This window comes from Typopeltis vanoorti, chromosome 9 (assembly GCF_054136105.1).
Source record: "Typopeltis vanoorti isolate ZY-2024b chromosome 9, IOZ_Tvanoo_1.0, whole genome shotgun sequence".
Classification (NCBI taxonomy): domain Eukaryota; kingdom Metazoa; phylum Arthropoda; class Arachnida; order Uropygi; family Thelyphonidae; genus Typopeltis; species Typopeltis vanoorti.
In genome coordinates, this window is record NC_143557.1 from 84,020,366 (window position 1) to 84,047,355 (window position 26,990).

At 35.0% G+C, this 26,990-nt stretch overlaps 1 protein-coding gene across 1 annotated transcript in view; it reads left to right on the forward strand.

Moving 5' to 3' along the window:
- Positions 1–26,990, forward strand: part of LOC150103211 (neural-cadherin-like) — a 540,895-nt gene that overhangs the window by 208,942 nt on the left and 304,963 nt on the right. Inside the window, exons 13-14 of the mRNA XM_090397648.1 lie at positions 15,227–15,409; positions 21,074–21,254. Coding sequence (XP_090253774.1) covers positions 15,227–15,409; positions 21,074–21,254 — 364 coding nt within the window. The remainder of the gene's footprint in view (positions 1–15,226; positions 15,410–21,073; positions 21,255–26,990) is intronic.

The window sequence follows — 26,990 nt, forward strand, 5'->3', positions numbered from 1 at the left end:
ATAGCTATTCAATTTAGTCAGAGAATCTTGCAGACCTGTAGCGGATTTATTTAGAAGTATAACATCGTCTGCATAAAGCAAAGAGCTGACATTAACATCTCCAATTTTGATATCAGGTTTAATACCACTTTCCTTCATAACGTGATCCATATGGATAATGAATAACAGAGGGGATAATGTACATCCTTGTCTCACACCAGATTTAACATTAAACCATCTTCCTGTACTTCCTTCAATTCTAACTGCTGACTTACAACTCAAATAAAGACTAAGTATTGTTTGATATAATGCCCCATTGACACCATATAACTGCAGCGTATTGAATAGCTTCTCTCTTGGCACCTTGTCATATGCCTTTTCCAAATCGACAAAACTTAAATACAGATCTTTGTTATATTCCCATGCTTTCTCGACTATTTGTCGTAAAGTGAAGATCTGATCCTGACAGCCTCCATTTGGCCTGAATCCAGCTTGTTCTTCACCAAGCTTTTCTTCCACAATTCTTCTCAAACTTTTCTCAAGTATACTTGCATAGATCTTGACAGGAACACTCAGTAGGGAAATACCTCTGTAATTCTCACATTCAGTTTTATTTCCCTTTTTATATGGGTACTATGAGAGCTCTACTCCAATCATCGGGAATTCGTCCCTCAGTCCAGGCATTCTGAACTATGCAGTGCAGCTACTGTAAGACTTTTATACCACCATACTTCAGCATTTCTGGTCGAATATCATCTACTCCTGCTGCCTTTCCACATTTCAAGCCTTTGATGGCTTTTTCTACTTCAAGTATGGATATGTATTACTGACTGCATGCCTGGTCAGTGTTTTTTATCACTGTGCTGTCATCACTGCTTGTTTCATTTAGCAGTTTTTCAAAGTAATTACTCCATACTTCAAGGATATCTTTTTCTCCTGTTTTCATGTCACCTTTATCATCTCTAACTCCTTTTACAGCACTCTTTCCTCCATTCCTAAGCATCTTCAACAACCTCCAGAATATTTTGCCACCTTCTTGATATTTAATTTCTATATTCTTGCCAAAGTCCTCCAATGACTTTTATTTAGCTAGTTTTACACACTGTTTAGCTTTCTTACATTTGTATCTGTATTCTGTAAGAGTAAAAGCTGACTTATTTTGCCAGGAACTTTTGATATGCTTTCTTCTTTTCCTTCACTGCCTCTTTAACTTCCTGTGTCCACCAGGGAGTTCTGATTTTTTTATCCTTGCACACAACCTCACCACATGCCTCTCTGGCAGAATCAATCAATGTTTTCTTCAGAGTTTGCCACCGAATCTCCAAGGTTTGATTCCTGTTCTCAAACTCTTTCATTTTTTCTTCAATAATCTTTGTGTATTTTAGTCTACAGTTCACATCTGAGAGCTGCTCAACTTTTATTCGCTTTAAAACTTTCTTACATATTATTCTTTTCGATATGAAATTCGATTTTATCCTGCTCAAGACTAAATAGCGATCACTTCCAATTTCAAATCCTCTGTACACTCTGGTGTCCTGCAGCAGGGAGAAAACATCACTATCATCAATAACATAGTCAATGAGACTTTTCTTATTCCTAGCCTCTTCTCTCCATGTGAATTTGTGCACATTTTTATGTTGGAACATGGTGTTAGTAATAACCAGTCCATGTCTTGAGCGGAAATCCAACAGATATTTGCTATTATTATTAGCTTTGCTCTTTTCTCCAAATTTTCCCAAAATATTTTTATATGTCTCACAATCATTTCCTACTCTGCTATTTAGATCCCCAACAAGGACCAACTTTTCCTTTTTCATTGTGTCAGTTGCTTTTTCTAAAGCGTCAAAAAATTCCTCCACTTCTACCTTAGTAGAACCTTCTGTGGGACCACCATAGGCACAAATAAGTCTCATTGTCCAGTTCCCCATTCTCATATTTGCCCACATTACTCTACTTGAGACTGACTGCCATTCAAGAAGATTAGCCTCATATTTTGTGTTGAATACTATGGCTACTCCTTCTTTTCCTTGATTGTCATGCCTGAATATAACATTTTGTATTTATTGTTCAGAAAGATCTCACCAGTTTTGGTCTTTTTTTTTGTTTCAGTCACCCCTATTATGTCGATCTGGTACTTATCTAATTCCTCAGCAAGCTCCATTTCTTTGCCATTCAGGCTTCTTACGTTGATAGTACCGATCTTTAACTCTGGTGATGTTGAGTTGGGGTTTGTTTTCAGATTTGTTCCAGTAGCTGACTTTTCGCTGTTCGCCCTGGTTCCCTGGCAAAAACAACGAGGGGCCTTGTTTAACCGGGCGATGCCCCAGCCTGCATGAAATTTTGTCATGTTGTACCATCATTTTTTATTTTGGTTTAACCAATAAGAATACAATTTGGTTGGCAAAATCCCAAATTGCCAGCCCATCCTCTTTCGTTCAGTATCAAATAGATACCCAACAGGATGCACCACGAGAAGGTTAGGATTGGACATTAGGTCAGAAGCCCTGGTCGGTTCTCTGCATTCCTTTAAAGGCTATGTGGAGGTCTCCTCTCAGTTATACAGCTTTGATCCTTAAGCACCCCAGAACATCAATATTATATTGATTATAACAAACCTCTGAAGTCTTGGCTGGCACAGCACAGTATCCACTCTACTCATAGTGCCCAGTGGGATAAAGCAGTTCTCCTCCATAGATGCAAATTCAAATATGACCGCTTATTCAAAGAAACTTGTGAAACTATCTTACACCGACCGAATTGAAATAGAAATGACTGTATGTCTCTCGCAAAGATCTGGGAGACTTTTATCTTATGTAAAAAACCATTTATCTTAATAGATTAAATTTGTTATTTCTAGTATTTCCTAGCAAGCGGTAACAATTGTATTGTAATAGGTGATCCACCGAATGTTTTGCTTGTATTCCATTCCTATTACTGTTACAGACACTGAAGATGTACTATTAATTTTAGTACAAAATATCTGTTCTTTTACTAATTAAAGACCTCACTGTGGTTTTTACGTGTTACTTTATTATTTAATTACTATGCCACTGGTTCCACTAAAAATCTCTACCAACTATTTGGAACTTTTCGATTTCCTTTCCTCAAAAGTTGATATTCACCAATCCAACTTTCCTAAACAGTGAGATCCTTTTCCTTGGAGATTTTAGTGTTCACAACACTAGCTGGCTCTCCCATTTCTTTTTCACAGATAAGACAAGTAGAGTGGCTGTCATTTGTCATCACGAACACCCTTATACAAATGGTACAGATGTTTACCAGAATACCAGACAATCTCAACCACTCTCCAAATACCTTGGACCTTTTCCTTGTTAGTGACCCTTCCAGTACACAGTGTAGTCTGTCCTGTAGGGTTTTTATGCAGCATCCACCCACAAAAGGTTATTAGTACATTTGTACCTTGGTTGGACTAAGTATTATTTTCCCCATTTTATCAATTATATATATATATATATAATTCTAGCCTAGCTCCCACTGACGAGACCTCAATAAAGGTCGAAACCGGTCTGGGTAGTGGCCCCTTGCCTTTAATACAAAACATCATACATCCCCTTCTTGGAGATGTGTTTTGGCATTAAGGGTAAATATTAAGATTAGTGATCGGAGCTTGTTCCACCTTTGCCACGAGTTGCCCTGGTCCTGCACTACCTGTGGGATCAGTTAGACTTGCATCAATTGCAGGCGCAAACTTGACTTTTAGTCTGTTTGCTTACTTGGGAAATGGAGTAAAACCAGGTTTAAAATTACTTGGTATCTTTAACATATTTATATTTATACCCAAGGTAAAAATACTTTCTACATATATATATATATATATATATATATATATTTTTTTATTTTTACATAGTCCAGAAACCCTGCTCTAGATACCAAACATTGAACTTTTTCAAGTTGCTTGAGGCCTCCAATATGCTGGGTGGTAGTCTCACTCTGGGCAATGAAATTCATCGTCCACCTAAAGGTAGCTGAGACCACAATCTTGTGTTGATCTCTTCTATCATGAAACAACACGAACACAACCACTCACATCCACTCGTCTTATGGCATTACAAGAAAGCCAAGTGGAATGATACTACACAAATACTATGCCACATTTCCTATCATTTGGATGGATGACTGCTTCAAGCCATCTCATCCAAACCTATGTTCTGAACAAATCACTGAAATAATTCTTATTGACAGGAGAAGATTTGAGCATACTATAACTGACTTGCATCCAAACCTCCATCCATCTATACTTACTAAAACCTGGAATAGTTACAAGAAAAACATATCAACACATCAAAAACAGACTTAGAGAGAGCTAAGAGCAGGAAACTTGCATCTTTTCCAAATGGTAGCCATGTATTCTGATCTCTAGCCAAAGCCATTGGTTGCAACTTCTGCCCACCATTGCTGTAATGATGTAACAGAGCCTGATGGCTCTGTTGCATCATTACAGACAGAAAAAAGACAATCTTCTAGCTTCCTACTTCTCCAATTCTTGTACTGCTGACTTTGTTAAATGTCCCTCAACCCTCCCACCTCAACCATCTATGTCATCTAGCGACATACTCTTATTCCACTAGAATCTAACCTTCGTTAGATACTAGTGGAATAAGTAATCTAACTAGTATATAATTTAGCTAATATTGAACTTATTCTTAAAAAGGGCAACAAATCTATTCCCTCAAACTACCATCCGATTTCTCTTAATTCAGTTCTTTCCAAAGTAACGGTAAGAGCTACCAACACTTGACTGCTTTGCTGTCTTGAAGATGCTCAGCTTATAAATGACTGTCAGTATGGTTTCCACCACTGTTGGTCAACAGGTGACCTACTCATTTCTCTCACTTGCTACAAAGTATTTCTCTACATTTCTCTCACTTGCTACAAAGTATTTCTCTACATTTCTCTCACTTGCTACAAAGTATTTCTCTACATTTCTCTCACTTGCTACAAAGTATTTCTCTACATTTCTCTCACTTGCTACAAAGTATTTCTCTACATTTCTCTCACTTGCTACAAAGTATTTCTCTACATTTCTCTCACTTGCTATAAAATCCCTTCATTGGATCAGCTGAATTACCAGCTTTCTGACTGGACTCTCACTTTGGGTGATGGTGAATGATTCCTTATCTTCTGAGTATACATCCAATGCAGGAGTCCCACAATGCTCTGTTCTCTCACCTACCCTATTCTTTTGTATAAATGACTTACTCCAGCAAACTACCAACCCCAATACATAGTTTTGCCAATGACAGCACATTGCATTCCTCTCTTGCACAGCTAAGAAGATCACCACAATCTCCTTATCACCACCACCTTAAATACATTCATCAATGGGGTTTGGATAATATTGTCAATTTCATTGCTGGCAAAACACAACTGTCTTATTTCCCACAAAAAAAAAACTCTTCTCCTCCAGTCTTACTTTTGACAACACCCAAATCCTGTATCCGGACAATTCATCGTGGGGAAATTCATCATGTGGAAAATTAATCGCGAGAAAATTCTTCGCAAGAAAATTTGAAATCATGTTTCATGTCATTCTCATATACGAAAAAAAAAAAATTATCTATCTCATCTTCCTTTTACTCTTTTACCTTTCGGTGTTGAGGGTTAAATCGGACCTCAAACCATTCTCAGAATAAGGTGGTCAGCCTTACGCCCTGGTGTATCCTATGTCCATAGTGTTGAGTTCTCAAGGCCGGTTTGCCTGCTTTGTGGGATGAAAAACCCCAGGATAAACTTGGGGAAAAAACCCTACTGTCCATGCCCAAGACCAGCTAACTTGTCTATGGCTGAGGAAGATCCTTCAACTCCTCACGTCTCTGGCGGAAATCGAACCCAGGTCACTCCTTCCCCAAGCATATGATTGCGAAGCGCATAGCCACTCGGTAACCATGTGGACTAAAAAAAAAAAAAAATTGTGAAATTTTTTATTCTGTCGAAGTTATTAATATTCTTTCTTATTACAGGCTGTGTAAATGGAATATTAATTGTTACAAAGCTGGGATAGGATTGTTAGGTAGAAAGAGCACTATATTTAAGAATATTTAGGGATAACAGTTATATCCAACTAATATTAATAGTTAACTATTTATATATTCCTATTATTCCTATTAAGTATTCTATTAATAGTTAGAATGGTTATTAGAGAGAACAAAATATTTAAGAATAGTTAAGGAGAAAGGGCAACATATTAAAGAATATTGATTCTTCTGTTCACCATGTTTCTATTCTGTGCATTTAGACATCCATCCAGGTGTGATATATTTTTTATGAGCTAATTCAGAAGGTGACGTGTTTCAGTTATTGAATACGTTTGAATATACATTTTGAAAATCACTCCACTTTTCCTGCCTAGTAAAGACACCTTGCACGCTGCTATCATTTGCAGAACTAGTTTAAGATCATACGTGCAATTTTGAGTAAAGATATTAAAGAAAATGATAATGAAATTATGTAAAGGCTTTCATAATGATGTAAATCAGCATAGGTAAATCTGCTGCTTTAATACTAATCTTGACCTTTTCCTCCAGTACTAGTATTTTATGACACTAAGAAATTTTATATTTAGTCTTTCTTACTTAAAAAAAAAAAAATATATATATATATATATATATATATATATATATATATATATATATATATATATATATATATATATGGATGCTCCCAAAGTGAAATACGTAATTAATTACCTCTCTTGTGAACCGTTCAAAAGTAAACTGTAATCAGAAATATCATCTCGTTAACAACCTCTGCTATGCAGACAATATATTGTTAATAGACTCATCTTTAGCCAAGGTGCAACAATACTTCGACAAACTATGCCAAGCTGCAAAAATATTTGGATTGATAGTTAAATGAAATAAAACTAAAATACTCACAAATATGGTACAAGGTTCCATCATTACAGAACACAACCAACCTTTAGAAAAAAGTAGATGACTTCTAATACTTATGCTCAAATATAAATAATAGTGTAAGTGACATATTAAGAAAATATAAACTCTCAATCAACACAGGAATCTAAGAAATATATCTAAATCGCCTCTCATTACCTTGGAAACAAAAATTATGCTTCACAAAATAATCTGTCTCCTTGTATCATGGAGAAACATGGACGGTTCCACCCAAAAAGCAATAAAAACCATTAATATCTTTAATACAACCTGCTTAAGACTGTTACTCTTGGAAGGATCATATTTGTAATTTCAGTATTTTAGAAGAGGCAAACCAAAAACCCTTGATTGAAACCCAATGCAGATGTCAACTTGATTGGCTTGGACATCAATTGAGACATCCTCCTTCCTGGCAGTATATTAACCACCTTTTCAGCACAGATTCTCTCTCTCCCTCCCCACAAGAAATAACTCAACTGGTTCAAAAAAATAGAGATACCTGGAAAAGTTCATATAATAATTAACTTTATCTTATTCATATTTATTTAGTTCATTTCTCTATTTACAAAATTGTAAATAAGCCATTATAATGAACAACTTGCAATAGGCATGGATGTTTGTAATTGTTATTACAAATACCAATTTCAGATGAAGGAATTTCTTCATCTGAAAATACTAGCATTGGAGGAAAAGGTAAAGACTAGTATTGCAGCTGCAGATGACAATTTAGCTAATGCTGATTTTCATCATTATGATTACATTTAGGTAATTTTATTATCATTTTCTTTAATATAATTACTCAAAAGTGCACCTATGATCTTAAACTAGCTCTCTTAACGACAACAACGTACAACATATCTTTCCTGTGTAGGAAAAGTGGAGTTATTTTCAAAATACATGTGTATTCAGTAACTGAAACACCTCATCTTGTGAATTAGTTCAGATAAAATGTGCATGTACTATACATATATGTATATATTTCATCTGGATGGGTGTCTAAGTGTGCAGAAAAACAGTGAATGGTTCTCATAATAAATATTTTTAAATATCGTACCCTTTCTCCCTAAATCACCCTATTCCAATTTTGTAAATATTAATATTCCCTCAACAGAATGTGCAGTATCAAAGTAAGAAAGAATATTTATACCTTTATGGAAGTTTTTTCACTTGGTTATTCTACTAATTATATATTGGGTTTTATCTTTTATCCCAGTGTTAACAAACAAAGTTTGCACCTGAAGTACTTTCAGGACTGGGGCAACTCGTGGTAAAGGTGGATTAAGTTTGCATCACTTGCCTTAGTATCTCCCATAATGCAAAGCACATCTCCTTGTGGACATGTATAATGCTATGCATTAAAGGAAGGGTCACTATCCAGACTGATTTTGACCTTTATTGACGTCTCATCAGTGAGAGTCAGACCCAGAACTTAATCCACCTTTACCACAAGTTGCCCCAGTCCTGAAAGTACTTCACGCCAAACTTTGTTTGCTAATACTTGGATAAAGGACAAAAACTAAAAATTATTAATATTTATACCTTTCTAAGATGAAACGGAAATTAGGAAACTCACCGATCAATAAAATATTACTTTCACTGTATAAGAATAAAAATATTATGAAAATCTAAATAAATAATACATAGATCTTTCCTCTTTCACCTTTATGGTGTCAAGGGTTTCTATTCCTTATAACCATAACCATTATATGAGGATAAGGTGGTTGGCCCCATGCCTCCCAGTGTATCCTATGTCTGTAGAAGTGTTATGTTCTCAAGGCCAGTTTGCCTGCTTGCAGGAGGAAAAACCCCAGATAAAATGGGGAGAAAAACCCTGCAGTCCTCACCCAAGACCGGCTAACTTGTCTATGTCTGAGATAGGTCCTAAGCTCTTCACGTCAGCGATGGGAATCGAATCCAGGACACTTCTTTCCTAGGCATATATGGTTGCGAAGCAACTAGCCAGTCAGCCAGTTTGTGTCTAATTCAGACTGGAAGTATCTACATATACAGTGTTGGGCAGATGAGGGTAATGTTATCTGTGAGAATCAACATGGATTTGTTAATGGGTGCTCTTGCTTTAATAATATGATTGCCTTTTTTAATAAAGTTACAAGAGCAGTTGATGAGGGAAAGGCATATACGGCCATTTTTTTGGATTTTGCAAAGGCATTTGATAGGGTACCACATGATAAGCTGATACTTAAGTTGTAGCACATAGGTTTAGATGTCGGGTTAGTCAACTGGATTCAGGATTGGCTCTCTGATAGGTGTCAGAAAGTTGTGTATGGTGGGGCAATATCAAGGAAGCAGAAGGTTACAAGTGGGGGTTCCACAGGGCTCAGTACTGGGACCTGTATTGTTTAACCTTTAATCAATGACATTGTCAGTGGATTGCAAGGAGATATTCAGTTGTTTGCAGATGATGTAAAGCTGTGCAGGGTTGTTAGTAATAGTGCAGATGTGGCAGCCCTGCAAGAGGATTTGAATAAACTGGACAGACGAACAAATGAATGGGGGTGTCGGTTTAATGCAGCAAAATGTGAAGTCTTGAAGTTTGGGATACATTGATGGGAGGCTGCATACTCAGTTGGAAGAGCTGTACTGGAGAAAGTAGGGGAAACGAGATTTGGGAGTGATGAGTGATAAAAAACTGAAATTCAGGGAGCATATTGCAAAGGTGGTGAAGTAACCCAGAGGATTGCTGCAATACTGAGAAGGACGCTGTCCTGCAGAGATAAGAGTTATCATTTCGTTGTATAAGACTCTGATCGGACCACACTTAGACTATCATTTTCAAATTTGGTTCCCAGGATTTGAAGAGGATAAATTAATTGTGGAAAGGGTACAGAGGCGGATAACAAAGATGGTTTCAGATGATCTGAATCCATCTTTGTTATCTGCTGAGAAAATGTGGACTGCAGAGTTTGGTTGATAGAAGAAGGAGAGGTGATGCGATTGTGACTTTTAAACTGTTGAGAGGCAGTTATAAGGTTGACACTGGGGAGTTCTTTCACTTGGTGGAACAGCAGGAATGAGCGACAAGGGGCCATCCCTGGAAGTTACAAAAGGAAGCTGTGAGCAAGAGAGTGAGGAGTGGTTTCTTTGCATGAAGGGTGGTTGAACCGTGGAATGCATTCCCTGATAGAGTGGTGAGAGCAAGAACAGTAGATGAGTTCAAGGAGTGATATGATAGACTTTGTGTTTCCTATGAAGGCCCTTCCACGATGAGTCTCTTGACTCCATGGAGGCCTGAATAATAATAATAATAATAATAATAATATGTTGACCGACCCTTGTGTGCCTATGTAGCTCAGTCAGTGTAGACAAAGACCTTTGGTCGGAAAGACCTGGGTTTGATTCCCTTCAGTGACGTGATTAACCTTTATCTGGTCTCTTTCGACGAAAGGTGAATTAGCCGGTCTCGCACGGTGTTGGTTGGGGGGGGGGGGTTCACCCGGAAACTCTGGTTTTTCGTCCCCCAGAACAGGCAAACCAGCCCCATGAACACACGCGGATTATAGTCATGAATACGACCCAGCCATATGCCAGTCCTGAGCCCAGATAAAATTGGGGGGTTGGGAAAAGCAATGAACTATCCTGTAAAAATCTCACCAGGAGTACTTTGTGTACAATGCCTACAAAGTCACCTATGGTCGGAAACTACTGAAAAAGAAAATCAGATGAGACCAACCCTTCATGGATGGGCTCCTCATTTAAAAAAAAAAAAAAGTGCTAATTAGGTTACCCAGGATAAGGGAGATAAATAACTTCTAATAGATATATGTTCAGCATGTTTATAAATCATCTTATGCTTCTAGAGTTATTTGAATCCATGACAGATTAAGATATGTTTATAAAATCAAAAGTCTTTAGAGAATGAAAATTTAGATTCAGCTGGGAGAGATGGGCTTGGAAATATAGAGACACTGTCAAAGCTGACTAGATAAGGAGAAAGCTGCAGAACAGTAAGGAATGTGAGGAAAGAAGTAGAATTTTTAATAACAATCTAGCTCTTCAGTAAATTTTTTTAATACACAAATCACAAGGTAAGATCAGCTCTTTGCTTGGACTAACCTGCAGCCTTTCCTGGTATAAAACACATCATATGAATCTCTTCCTCAGTATTTGAAAAACTGTGCATTCTCTTCCACTCAAGATAATATTCTTAATCCACCCATTCTTAGAATATTGTTTGCATTATTATAAAAATCAAGTGGATATTAGATCCAGCATTATTTCAAAGCTGAATGTAGAAACTATGAAAGTTTCGTAAAAAAAAAAAAATAAGTTGACCTATGAGCATACAGGAATACACTCACTGGCATTTATGAGTTGCCCTAGCACGGACCATTTAGAAAACACGAACACTGTCCACGCGTTCTATTTGCTTTCTAATTAGTCCATTTTCGATAAAGTTTCACTGACCTGACAGCTGTTTCAAACTGGGTGTTTCTCTTCTAAGACTGGGCAGAAACCTTAAGAGAGCAAAAAATCGTTTCAATACTAAGAAACTTGAAATGTCTTGGTCGGTGCGTGAAATATTTTCACGCACCGACCAAGAGTTCACTTACGAAATATACACCTCTGATGAAAGGTGCATCTTCTCAAGAAAAATGTCAATAAACTTCCTTCTGAATCTTCACCTGCACTCCACACATGATGGATGTGTGTGTATAGGTTCTTTTGACCTCTTATGTATAAGATCAATATATTTAAAAAAAAAAAAGTAAACAAATACAAATTGTGCTGTTTTATTCATAAGATTATTTCACACTAACATTTTGTACCAGCATTTATTTATGTTAACAAACTTGCTTGTTTCTTACTGACTACTAAGAATAAGTTCTTTCCAATTTTACTGACATTTATTTATCAACTCCTTGAATATCATCTGTAGTATAATTGGGCAAACGGCTGTTCAATGGAGAAAGGAATTAGTGAATGCTAATTCCTTTCTCCATTGAATAGCTGTTCAGTATAGTATAGCTGTTACCATAGGTTGCACAAGCTTTGGTTTGCACAGTGTGTTAACATTGAAAGCACAGAAGGCGTTTGAAAGATGCATGCCTAGTTCTGTCTTCTGTTCTAGAGCCAGCTTCCTTTAATCCACTCATGGTACTAAAATATGAGAAGTTTGCACTACCTTAGTTGAGCAGGATCCACAAAAAGAAAAATGTCTATACTTATTATTACTTATATATGAAAATTGTGGAAGAAGGGAACTATTGTAACCAACAAATATTTAATGTCGATGAAACTGGCCTTTTTTTTTTGGAAGTGAACACCTTCCAAGACTTTTCTGGCCAAATCAGAGAAATCTCAGCCTGGTTTTAAAGTCGAATTAAATTACTAGCAATATGTGCAAGCCATTTGGAAGTACATTCTTCCATATTGTGCAAATGATTTTAGAGGCTTTTGAAATGAATCTAAGTTAATTAAATCTAATTTAAGAAATTGAATGATTCTGACCTGCTAAATTTAGATGCACAGTGGGAAAGATCCTGAAGAATATGAAGAAAATTGAATCACTGACAAGCCCAAAGAGATTTCACAGAAACAATTTGAAAATATTTTTCATGCAATTGAAGTTTTTAAGCAGCAATGCTTAGAGGTTGATCCTGATGAAGAGAGAAGCAGTAAAATTAGAAGTAGTAGTAGTAGAAGAGGCAATAGGGCCATATCTGTTTGTTTTCAGTAAAACAACATTCATACATATAGTGGTTTTAACCTTTATCTGTAATTTTGTAGATTTCTTTTAAAAGTTTGAAAATCCTAGACATCATTTACATTAATATATTCTAGTCATTTGACAAAATTGCTGCTTTGTTAAGGTGCATTATCCTACTGAAAAATAGTTAGAAGGGAGGATGAATTGCCACAGGATGAAAGTTATTGAATTTTTTTTTTTCCATGAATTAGTTCATAATACTTTTATATATTGTATATTAATTGCTATTTTGTAGATGTAATGACTAGGCATGTAGCAGTAGCACACACATCTGTAAACATAGTTACATACCTGAATCTGTTTTAACCTTGGGAATGGTCCATAAGCATTTGCAGCTGCATTCAGACTTCTTAGGATTTCTCACGTGTTTAATTTTCTATTCCATTTAAGAGAGGCTATTATGTGTGTGTGTGTGGGGACTGTTTTTGTTAAGAGTGTAATTTGTTTGCAAGCATTAAGCAGTGATGCAACAATTGTGTGGTAAGGACTACGTACTTTCATTTATGTTGGATGTGAAATAAAAAAAGAAGATAAAAAGTGAGTTTGGCATTATTCTTATAACTTGTATAATCAGTCTGCAAAAATCTCTTCTGCAAAAAATAAATGTTTGATATCATACACAGGCTCTCCCATAAGTTCTGTTCTTCACTCTTTAGATAGCCCAGTATTTGCATCATTCATCATCACCACTGCAAAATAATTCAGTACCAACAAATAAACCATCCTCCTATGTTTGGATTTGTCTAAATAACATTGCTTTGGATCTCATCTTTAGCAGTATAATTTATCATCTCCACAAAATGAAAATGTCTGTTTTTAGAAATATAAATAAAATCCTAGTCTTATATTTTGAAACAAATGTTTTGGATGAATAGGATAAATAACAGTTTAATAAACAGAGTTTATTCCATGTGCTCATTTAATAAAGGAGCATATGGAATAGTGATATTTCCTGGAAATCTGTTTTATATTCATTAACCTTATTTAATATAAAAATATTAAATAAGGTTAAATAAGATTTTAAATTACATTAAATATTTAATGTAATTTAAAATCCAGTGTATGAAATTGTGTCTATAATGAGAATCCTGTTTTAAATAGGTTTTTATTCATGGTGAAACATTTGAGTTATGTGGTTTGAATCACAACACTTTTTTTTTTTCCATATCCACCTATGAAATGTAAACCTATTTTAACATGACTGTTATTTGTGAACGATGTAAGGTGATTGTCTCATATCATATAGAAAAATTCTTGTACTGTATTAATTCCAGCTGTAGATGCACTAAACCTGCTTCTTCTCTTTTATTCCACCTACCTCTACCCTCTGGAAAGAGTTTCCCAACAATTAAAACATTCACAGAATCCATGCCACATTAGGATTCTCTACCACAGTCTATTGGTTGGAGCTTCCACCTTATCGATAGCATTTCACCCTATTAGTTTGGCATTTTGCATTATTTCATAGCCTTAATTCAGAAAAAAAATCACATTAATTTAATTTTTATGTGTTGGTTTATTCATTTGCTCATCTATACATGACTGAATTAATGTTAATTACTGGGTGATGGAAAATTGCCTATACTAGTATTCATTGTGACATTTTTATGACCATTGGACTTTTATTATATAATTAGTTTAAAACCAATTTACGAATTAGATCCTAATTTTTTTTTCTTTTTTTTTTTTTCTTATTCTTTCCATAAATAATATAATCTTTTGTCCTATGCTGGTGTGTCAAGTTGTTTGCAGGTTCCAAATTTCAAATTTTGGGTAGGCTAGAAGGACAGCAACCACTACAGTGGCTAAACATAAATAAAAGTATCTAGTTTCTAAAACAAGAAAAACATTTACTAGCTATGTATTCTTTAGTGATGGATGATACACCAGAATAAAAATTAACTAATAAATCAAAGTTTAGAACCAAGAAACTTTTTAATGAGGTTTAAAAAAGTTTTTCGATTAATGATTTGGTTGCATTCTCTTCCTTTCAGTGATATGATCTTCACCCATGAGCATTTTGGTTGTTTTAGGTATCCTTAATGCTAGCAAATGTAATTACTGGAAATAAAAATAAAATAAAAATTTTTCCAGTAAATTTCTAGATGACACTACAGATTATACTTATAATCTGTGATTTTAACTTTTTCTAGGATTTTAACTTTTTTTAATTATTTTCTAGGAGTATAACTTTAATTCTTAGGTGAGTCATATAATAAACGACTCTCCAAATTTGTATTTTCAGAAATGAAGATCAAGCATTAAATGTAGTAGCTTGTCTGCACCTATTGACTACATTTTGAAAATACAAATTTCAAGAGCCTTTTATTATATGAATAGCCTCTCATACCAATCCTAGATTTTACTTCCTTTATCAGTTTTGTTATTATGGCCTATGGTTGTACATTTCCAAACAGTACAGCATACTTTTCATTTTCCTGTAAGGTAGCATATTGCTGGGATTATACTGTATAATAAATTTTTTAAGTGTTCATAGTAATGTTTGATGTATGTACATTAGTAAATCTTTCTTTGGATGAAATGTTTTATACACAAAATATATAACATTAGTACAAATTTGGGGTAAATTATTAAATTTAATTTTCAGAATAATGGAGCACAGCAGTTAGCTTCTGAAGCCACTGTCAATATCCAAGTTGCAGATGTCAATGATGAAGTGCCCTTATTTATTGAGCAAGAGCAAGAAACAGTTTTAGAAGGAATGCCTGTTCACACATTAGTTACTCAAGTACAAGCAATTGACAAAGATGGAACTTATCCAAATAATAAGGTATAGCTTACTTTGGTAGGCATTTAGTATTTATTATTATTTTTGCCTAAAGTTACATACCTCTATTACTACTGTTCTACCTTAATGTTGAGGTTAGTACTTTTTTAAGGATTATTGATCTTTTTAACTGGTTATTTTTTTTAATAATTTAAAAGAGTAATGATACATTAATCTTATAACCATTTAAGACTAATAGTCTAAATTAATAAGGCTGTTATTAGCCTTTATGTGGCTTTGTGGTCTTGTTTTTCATAATTATTAGTTATTACAGTTACTTTTGTAGATCATCACATAATTCATAAGGCTTGGTCAGAAGGTCAAATTTCAGATGATTGAATTAGTTTTTATATTACTATCTCTATAAAAATGAAAACAAAAGTAAATGTTGGGATTATACTTAAGAAGATTGTTAAAGAAAATGTGGAACCATTTTTAAAGTTGAAATCACGTCAAATAGGGGTTGTCAGGATCAGAGAGAGAAAAATCATGGGAATATAACAGAGATCTATATTTAAATTTTATAGATTTGAAAAAGGGCATATGATAAGGTTCCAAGAGTAACGCTGTTCACAAACCCTACAGTTATATGATTTAAATGGCAAATTGTGCAAAGCACTAGGCTACACTTAAGTCATAAGGCAACTGTTAGAATTTGAAGGATATAGATAAATTTGAAGACATATAGGAAGTTAAATGGTTTGATGTAAAATCAAGCATAAGACAAGGGTACACATTATCTCCACTCTCATGCACCATCTCGTATATATATATATATATATATATAGCCCACACATGATGCTAACATGCTGTAAGTCTTGTGACCTTTCTTATGTGGATCAGATATTTAAAAAAAAACAAAAAAATAAGACAACATTATGAAGTAAAGTGGCATTTACCTAATATCAGAATTGGAGATGTTTATAACAGCTCTTTACTTTATTCAGATAATGTTATACTTCTAAATAAATACTAGTATGTTTGCAGGATTCCTTAAAACTGCTGTAACATTCGTCATGAAAAGAAGTACTAAAAAGACAAACTAAACATAGGTATTAACTATGTTTTGCCTATGCTTAGGCAAAACATATTCAATCCTAGCCGCATCCTCAATGGAAAACCTATAGAACAAATAAAATACTCAAGCTGTTTAGGCACAATTAAAGAAGATGGCAAATGGAAGATAAAATAGAAACCAATGAATGTTTGATATTCAAGCGAGTTTTAATTTTGGATCTGAGAATGAGTTAGTTTGAGCAAAGACTAGTGACCACAGACAAAGTTTTGAGAAAAATTAGGAAAGTGAACAGAAAACATCAATGGCTAAATCATTGAAAATGAAGATATTAGAAAGATCTTGACATTGTTAGCATTCAAGAATGCAGTTTGTAAGCAGAGTTGATCTAAGGTGATATGGTCACTTAAAAAGAATGGTATAGTGTAAATGGGACATATTAGTAGTACACCATCATCTATATTTAAGTCAACAGTTAGAACTGAAGAAAGTCCAGGAAGATGGGTTGATGAAAAATCATGTCTTAGACAAGAGTGCTCACTGTTTCCACTGACATTAAAACATAATATCATAACTGGAGTTGTTAATCTCAGCTCTTTACTTTATGCATGTGATGTTATATTCCCACATAAGCCTGTAGGATTTCTACATAATTTTACTGCCATTGGCCCAATTTGTCAACTTGGAGCTGGTGTCAGAATGTTGTTTGTAGTTTCTCTTTAAAGATATAGCTGCTATTATGTTTTTCACTGTTACTATAGCCAGAAATGTTTAGTAAAGGAACAGAACTGAGTTATCTCATAGTAGATGTATGTAAATACATTTTTATATATTCCATCAACTAGATATCTCACCATAAGATTCCCCTATATAAGCTTTACATCTATGCAACCTTGGCTTTGCTGCTGCTTATGAGCTAGATGATCCTTTCCTCATGGGTCTAGATACTTAGAAATTAGTAATATATATACAAACAAGTTCTCAAATGTGTGTTAATTCGACTTCTGTGTTGAAATTTTTATATTTATTCTACAAATCTGTTGTCATTTATTTGCCTGTATAATATAAAAGTATAGATGATGGGTTTGCTAGAGTGGGATGCCCTCCTGTGATAGGCATCCTTGAATATTGTGTAATAATAATATTTACTTCATTTTCACTGTACTTATTCTGTACACCAAGCTTTCCTTTTCCTCATTTGAAATATCTGCAATGGTCACAAATTATCTTGTAATCTATAAAAAGTTAAATAGGGAAAATACAAGATAATTTGTAGTTTAGATGTCCAGCCATGAATTATCTCATAGTCAGCAGTGAACGCATAACTGCTCTAACAAATTAGGGCATGAAAATCAGCAAAAGAAAGACAAAAACTATGACAATAGACAGGAACATGGAAAATATCGAATATTTCGAATGAGAACCTATTGAACAAGTAAAATATTTCACCCATAGGAATACTTTTATTACCACTATTTAGGAACAGTTTTTAGCCGTGATTGCAAATTGAATTATGGAAACAGAAAACAGAATAAGCAAGGCTTGTGGGAAGTTAATCTACTAAATCTATATGATATAAGATAAATATTAGTCAAAATATGCAAGTAGCTGTATACAAAACATTGTTTCAAACTAACTTTTATGTATTTGAGTGCTTGGTTAGAAAAAAAAATTCTGACCAGGGCAACAGAAGTTAGGGGAATTGACAGATAGCATCATTGATAGAATCATATTTAAAAAAAAAATGGAAGATATTAGGAAGGAGGTTGACACTATCATTCAGTGATGCGTGAGCAGAGCTAACCTAAGATAGTATAGTCACTTAAACAGAATGGAAGAGGAAAGCTAAGGAGAACAGATGTTTGATGCCAGGATAACAGGAAGAAGATTCAGATGGAGAAAGATCTAGGTGAACTGATATATATTTAAAATGGCTTTGAAGACCAAAATAAAAAAATTGGCAGTATTTGAGTCCTGATAGATAACAGACTAATTTGGAGGAAAAGTTTTGGTAAGAAATCAGTAATGATGCGAAATTTTCATGCGGTGGTGTACAGAATACTAATGTCATAATTGAGCTTCTGTAATGTATTTTGAATTTGAAAGTGTAAACTTAAGCATTTTAGGATACAAAGATTACATGCTGTGTACCACATTGAGGCAACTGTACTCCACGAAATTTATTAAGCCAGGGATTTGTGAGTGGTATATGTAGTAGTAAATAGAGTTGAAGTTTAGAGGGCATATTGCTAAAGTAGCCAGGGTTGCTCACAGGATTATTTGGTTATTAAAGAGCACACACAATAACATGCAGAAGTACTATCATACATATGTGGAGGATATGATGTGTGAAGCATTGGATAAGCTCAAGACGTATTAGCATAAGTGGTAGATTCATTATTAATCTGAGGTATGCTGATGGTACTGTACTCCTCTGTAATGATAAGGAAGAACTAGGACAAATTCTTAATAGAGTTAACAAGATCAGTAATAACAGAGGGCTTCAACCCAATCCTAGCAAGACAAAGATTATGGTTCTCATTATGGTTTATATGTAAATACAAACAGGGAAGCTCTTGAGAAACAAGTGTAACTTAATGGAGATAAAATTGAGGAAGTCAGCAAGTTTGAGTACCTGGGATCCATTATTAATGTGAAGAATTGCTGTTCGGAAGATGTCAGAAGAAGATTAGGAATGACTAAAACAACAGTCGGAGACGTCTAAATTCTGGAAGGATGGATCTATCTCCATGGGAACAAAGTTGAGGATTTTGGATGCAGTTTTTTTCCCAACAGCGACCTATGGATGTGAGACTTGGAACCTAATGAAGTCAGATAAGAAAAGGATAGCTGTTTTTGAGATGTGGTGTTACAGAAGACTGTTGAGGATATATTCTGAAAGGCATACAAATGAATGGGTGTTGGAAAAGATCAGTAGAACTTTTAAGGATATTGACAGAAGAAAGTTAAAATATTTTGGACACATAGAAAGGATGGAAAGGGGGGGGGGACTTCTCAGAAGAGGAAGAGAAGGTAAAGTTCATGGAAAAAGAGGCAGGGGTAGACCATCAATGAGATGGATGGATGGTGTGTGTGTTTGTGTAAAGTGACTGATCTTCAGAGAGTTGAAGCCTTCAGAAAAGCATACAACAGGACTATATGGCAATGCGTGGTGTGGCACATTGAGAATTAGAATGACCATATGGCATATGTGGATGCCCAATGAACATATGGATGGATGGGTCTGGTCACCTGCATTTTTTGGGAACGAGAAAGTGACCAAGATGGTGAGCAGTTTGTGGAATGCTCTCTATGAGGATAGATTGAGGAATTATGAGTTGTAAAGTTGGTTGATAGGCAAAAAAAAAGGGGGGGAGGGAGATGTTAGAAACATTTCAGTTAGTTAAAGGATTGTATAGGATTAATACAAAAGAAATATTTCAGCACTTGGCTAAAGGGAGGTAGAACAAGAGGTCATCTCTTGAAATCAGGTAGCAAGGGTGTGAGGACTAGATTTTTTGCTTGGAGAGCAGTGTAAATGAATGGAGTGAGTTGTGAGTGCTTTGTCTGTTAATGGTTTCAAGGTGAGGTACGATAGATATTGTGTTGATAGTTTGGATCTCCCACAACGAGTCGTAGGACTCTATGGAGGTGGCCATGCAATAATAATAATCTACTTGGATATCGAACTTAGATATTTCATTGTTTGACCATTAGATCTATCTAATAAGGATTTCTTAATTATTTAACTAGATTTAATGAAAATTCCAGTATTGCAGAAGTACAAATGCCCAGTCCATAAAGAAGAATTAAAGGTGAACTAAGTCTGATTTTATAGGAAAAATAACACTGTCTGTTTATTGCCTACAGAGACATTTAGAAGTCATTAAAATTGAAGTCAATCACATTGTGTGCTTGAAGGAGGAGTTTTTTGATCAAAGTTAGTATGATACTGTGCCAGAGAAATTAGGTAATATCCCTTTTGGTGAAGTAGATAGCATTTCTGTTTCTGAACTGTATGCTGTGTATGTTTATCAGTGTCTTTAACTGGTAGATGATTTTTATCAGCCATTGTGAAGACCACCTCCCTGCTTATTAGGTGATGAAATTATTGGGAAAAAAAAAAAAAACTACCATGCTTGATCTCTGAAGGGCAAGGTTCCTAGATTATATGTCCTTTGTGTTAGTTATTAATATGCAAATCCACTTTGTAGATCAAGAGTAAACGAAATCACAGATTTGCTGGATGACCATTTATTTCCATATTTGAGTTTACCAATGATATGGGCATTTCAAAAGTGGATTTTTCTTTCCTGAAAATCAACAAACCAAAACACATGCAAATGACAGACATTTTATGTTAGCATCATGACTGTCTAGTTGCCTGGACATTCATTCTGACAACACACTTGGACATTCACTCTGACCAACACAGAGTGACTGCACATGTGTAATCTAAATATAAGCAAATTTTGAGTTAAAAACTTATTAATTATAGTGAACTTCATTCACTCTTATTAAAGTAAGAGTGAATGAAGTTCAGAATTCTGTGAGCTTTTAAAATTATTTATCTTTTGAAAATTTTAAACACATGCATGCATGCACATGTCTGTTATTCATTTATTTAATTTTTTTTTTCTCCCTATATCAAGGTGTATTATTCTATTGAGTCAAGAGATGATGGAGATAAATTTCAGATTAATAGAGAAACAGGAGAAATCTTTACACTTAAAGTATTTGATAGAGAAGAAAGGCAGTCATATGTGATAATAGTGAAAGCAGAAGATGGAGCACCTTCTGATAGAAGTGGCAGATCTGGAGAACCAAACTCTGGTATAAATTTTTTAAATTAAATACTAGGAGCTTTGATTAATTTTCTGCAAAAATGTTATTATTAATAAACTTATTTAATCCATCACTTTTGCAAATTGTCAGTAATTTCTTATTTTCACTTATCCCTTTTTATTTGAAGCAGGATCACTTTTGACTTTTTCAATGGACTTAGATTTCTGAATGAGCTGTAAAGCACACAAGACCACTGCATCTTGTTTCTTAATACAATGTATACTATACCATTATTATTAAAGTTTCTCATCATATCAAATAATATATTGTCACTGTTAAAACAGGAACCAACTATATTAATGATTTATTTCACAAGCTGGGGTGCTTAAGGGACAAAGCTGTATAACTGAGAGGAGACCTCCACATAGCCTTTAAAGGAATGCAGAGAACCGACCAGGGCTTCTGACCTAATGTGCAATCCTCACCTTCTCGTGGTGCACCCGGTTTGGTATCTACTTGGATACTAAACAAACGAGGATGGGCTGGCAATTTGGGATTTAGCTGACCAAATTGTATATTCTTATTGGTTAAACCAAAATAAAAAATGATAGTACAACATGACAAAATTTCATGCCGGCTGGGGCGTCACCCGGTTAAACAAGGCCCCCGTTGTTTTCGTCAGGGAACCAGGGTGAACAGCGAAAAGTCAGCTACTGGAACAAATCTGAAAACAAACCCCAACTCAAGATCACCAGAGTTAAAGATTCGGTACTATCAACATAAGAAGCCTAAATGGCAAAGAAATGGAGCTAGCTAAGGAATTAGATAAGTACCAGATCAACATAATAGGGGTGACTGAAACAAAAAAGACCAAAACTGGTGAGATATTTCTGAGCAATAAATACAAAATGTTATATTCAGGCAATGACAATCAAGGAAAAGAAGGAGTAGCCATAGTATTCACCACAAAATACGAGGCTAATCTTCTTGAATGGCAGTCAGTCTCAAGTAGAGTAATGTGGGCAAATATGAGAATGGGGAAATGGACAATGAGACTTATTTGTGCGTATGGTCCCACAGAAGGTTCTACTAAGGTAGAAGTGGAGGAATTTTTTGAGGCTTTAGAGAAAGCAACTGACACAATGAAAAATGAAAAGTTGGTCCTTGTTGGGGATCTAAATAGCAGAGTAGGAAATGATTGTGAGACATGCAAAAATATTGTGGGAAAATTTGGAGAAAAGAGCAAAGCTAATAATAATGGCAAATATCTGTTGGATTTCTGCTCAGGACATGGACTGGTTATTACTAACACCATGTTCCAACATAAAAATGTGCACAAATTCACATGTAGAGAAGAGACAAGGAATAAGATAAGTCTCATTGACTTTGTTGATGGTGATGTCTTCTCCCTGGTGCAGGACACCAGAGTGTACAGAGGATTTGAAATTGGAAGTGATCACTATTTAGTCTTGAGCAGGATAAAATTGAATTTCATATTGAAGCATGTAAGAAAGTTTTAAAGTGAATAAAAGTTGAGCAGCTCTCAGATGTGAACTGTAGACTAAAATACACAAAGATTATTGAAGAAAAAATGAAAGAGTTTGAGAACAGGAATCAAACCTTGGAGATACAGTGGCAAACTCTGAAGAAAACATTGATTGATTCTGCCAGAGAGGCATGTGGTGAGGTTGTCTGTAAGGATAAAAAAATCAGAACTCCCTGGTGGATACAGGAAGTTAAAGAGGCAGTGAAGGAAAAGAAGAAAGCATATCAAAAGTTCCTGTCAAATAAGTCAGCTTGTGCTCTTAGAGAATATAGAGACAAATGCAAGAATGCTAAACACTGTGTAAAACTAGCTAAACAAAAGTCATGGGAGGACTTTGGTAAGAATATAGAAAATAAAGATCAAGAAGGTGGCAAAATATTCTGGAGGTTGTTGAAGAAGCTTAGGAATGGAGGAAAGAGTGCTGTAAAAGGAATTAGAGATGATAAAGGTGACATGAAAACGGGAGAAAAAGATATCCTTGAAGTATGGAGTAATTACTTTGAAAAACTGCTAAATGAAACAAGCAGTGATGATGGCACAGTGGTAAAAAACACTGACCAGGCATGCAGTCAGGAATACATATCCATACTTGAAGTAGAAAAAGCCATCAAAGGCTTGAAATGTGGAAAGGCAGCAGGAGTAGATGATATTCGACCAGAAATGCTGAAGTATGGTGGTATAAGAGTCTTACAGTGGCTGCACTGCATAGTTCAGAAAGCCTGGACAGAGGGACGAATTCCCGATGATTGGAGTAGAGCTCTCATAGTACCCATATATTAAAAGGGGAAATAAAACTGCATGTGAGAATTACAGAGGTATATCCCTACTGAGTGTTCCTGGCAAGATCTATGCAAGTATACTTGAGAAACTGTTGAGAAGAATTGTGGAAGAAAAGCTTGGTGAAAAACAAGCTGGATTCAGGCCAAATAGAGGCTGTCAGGATCAGATCTTCACTTTACAACAAATAGTCGAGAAAGCATGGGAATATAACAAAGATCTGTATTTAAGTTTTGTCGATCTGGAAAAGGCATATGACAAGGTGCCAGGAGAGAAGCTATTCAATACGCTACAGTTATATGGTGTCAATGGGGTATTATACCAAGCAATACCTAGTCTTTATTTGAGTTGTAAGTCAGCAGTCAGAATTGAAGGAAGTACAGGAAGATGGTTTAATATTAAATCTGGTGTGAGACAAGGATGTACATTATGCCCTCTGTTATTCCATATGGATCACATTATGAAGGAAAGTGGTATTAAACATGATATCAAAATTGGAGATGTTAATGTCAGCTCTTTGCTTTATGCGGATGATGTTATACTTCTAAATAAATCCGCTACAAGTCTGCAAGATTCTCTGACTGAATTGATTAGCTGTTGTAATAGATATGGTATGAAGGTCAGCAATAAAAAGACAAAGACAATGAAAATAGGCAGAATCATTGAAAATGTCAACTGTGTTGTGAATGGAGAACATGTGGAACAAGTAAAACATTTCAGCTACTTAGGCACAATTTTTACTGAAGATGGTAAACTAAATATAGAAATAGACAACAGAATCAGCAAAGCTGGTATCGTGGGAAGTCAATTGAATAAATTCATATGGAATAAGAAAGAAATTAGTCGGAACACTAAATTAGCTGTATACAAGACTGTGTTCAAACCAATTTTAACTTATGGATCTGAGAGCTGGGTCAGAAGTAAAACACTTGACCAAAGACTAGAGACCGCTGATATGAGAGTCCTGAGAAAGATTAGAGGTGTGAACAGATGGCATCAATGGCAATATCATATTAAAAATGAGGATATTAGGAAAGAACTTGACATTGTCAGCATCCAGGAATGCGTTAGCAGAGCTAATCTCAGATGGTATGGTCACTTAAATAGAATGGGAGAGGAAAGATTAGCAAAACAAGTGTTCTCTGCCAGGTTGGCAGGAAAACGAACCAGAGGAAGACCAAGATATAGGTGGATTGATACGGTACAAAGTGCCTTAGACGATAGAAATATAAGACCTGATAATGTTGGAGTCTTGACAAGTAACAGACTGATTTGGAGGAAAATTGTAGATAGGAAGTTAGTAATGATGTAATTTTTTCATGTAGTACTGTCATATCCTGTACACCCCTTGAGGGTACATGGCAGGAATTTGATGATGATTTCACAAGCTGCAACTGTCTAGTGACAATAATTGCAGATATTTTGAGACTTTCCTCTGTTCACTAAATACATCGTATCGTTTCTTTTTTAATCTTAAATCACAAAAGTTCAAACACATTCCCACTACATGTAGATTTAACTTATCATAGGAAGTTTCACAGAAAACCAACAGCTCTTTCTTGTTATTTAATTTTTATTGTTAAGGGAATCTTTTACAGTTCTAGCTTCTCTTTTCATATCACAGTACAGCATACTCTGTATTCTCAACGATTGGCAACTGTGTGAATAATATTGCAATAGCTATTACATGTCACAGATGTGAAGTCACCAGCCTGGATGTGTAGGTACTTCATGTGCAAACTTTGTTTTCTTCCACTTTGGTAAAGGATTAAGCTAGAAAAGAATATAATTTCTTGTCAGGTACAGTTTACTTTGTAACTGCAGTTACATGAAGTGAACGAAGACTGATTGGGATCCTGTGAGAAGAACTTGGCAGAAGTCATCTAACCGCTAAACTGTGACAATTCCAGTGTCATATGCATTATTCTTTTAAGCATAATTTTTTTTTTTTCATTGACCTACCTGTAAGTTTAGATGCTGCTAATGTTACAGAATAGGCAGTATTTCTGTGTTATGTATATACCAGAGCTTTAGTAAATGATTATTTCTACTATTTATTTAATTGCTTCTTGCTTATGTGACATGTTTCCATTTGAGATCTGAAGTGTAGATCGTCTAAAGAAATTTCTGATTTCAGCATAAGCATGACAAAGGAAGAATTGCAATTTGCATTCAAAACTTGACAGCTTATTTTCCAACTTTTTGTGGATGAGATTGTCGGGGGAAAAAAAAAATAAAGAAAGAAAAGTCTGTTTCACATTTGTCATATCTTTGTATTCACATCTTCATGCTTGCTGTTGGTGAAAGAAAGAATGCTGTTAACATCTTATAAATTTAAAACCTTATCTTTAAGCTATGTATTTTTTTCTAGCTTAAATGTGCTAAGGAGTCTACCTATAAATATGAACAACTGAAATAAATTGTTTCAGATTTAATGCTCTCATTTCATACTGTAAAGGCCAAGTCTCTGTGATACTGGGTGCTTCGTCGTAAATTTTATAGTTGATAATTTGTTGCATGTCATCATCAATTGATCATCATGTCTTGCTGTTAAAAGTAATATTATTAGTTTCAGTAAGGAAATACTGTGAGTAGACATATTACTTACAATTATAATGACTGAATTAACTCACATAAAATATTCTTTATTTGTAGAATTTTCTCCTGAGTATCACAGGCATCAACAGTTACAGTTACAAAGGCTAATTAAACAATAACTGACATATTCACAAGGCACCACCTAAGTAGCTAAAGCAAGATGACTAAAAACGGTCCTTGAATTTCCTAAACTTATTTTAAAAAATATATGTGTTTGTGTGTGTGTGCTATTACAAAAGTTAGGATAGATTATCTGATTTATAGAGTACTATCTCCCACAAAGGGGGATATACATAGACCATTGGATCTATTTAACTTAGTGGAGTGGAGTAATGTTTCAAATGTTTCTTTGTAAAACTGTTCCATGAGGAACCGATTTTTGGGAATGACTTTTGTCTTATTCCAATGAACTCTGTCTAGTGTTGATGACATGCTCTTCAAGTCCAGGCTGTTCAGGTTCAACATACTGAATATACGACTTGTTCTGGATAAGAGCAGATCTTGCTGTTTGTCCAAAATATGATAACCCACAAGAGCAGGGAATCTGGTAGACAGCTGAATAGCTGAGATGTGGGAACTTGTCCTTTGGAGACATGAGGAATATGGAGATTTTTCTGATGAGTCAAAAGGCAACCCAAATATTTAGTGGTTTTAGCACTTAAGCTATGCATTCGCTAAGGCCTTGCACATAGGGGATAGGTATACACGTTATTTCTTCTGTATTTTGTTGAGGATGCTGAAACACGACTACTCAACGCTCTTTTTATGAAGGAATTCTTATATCCATTGGATAAGGAGAAATTGAATATATTGCAATTCTTTCTATAATAGTTCGGAAGAACAAAAGGAGTGGGCTCGATGAA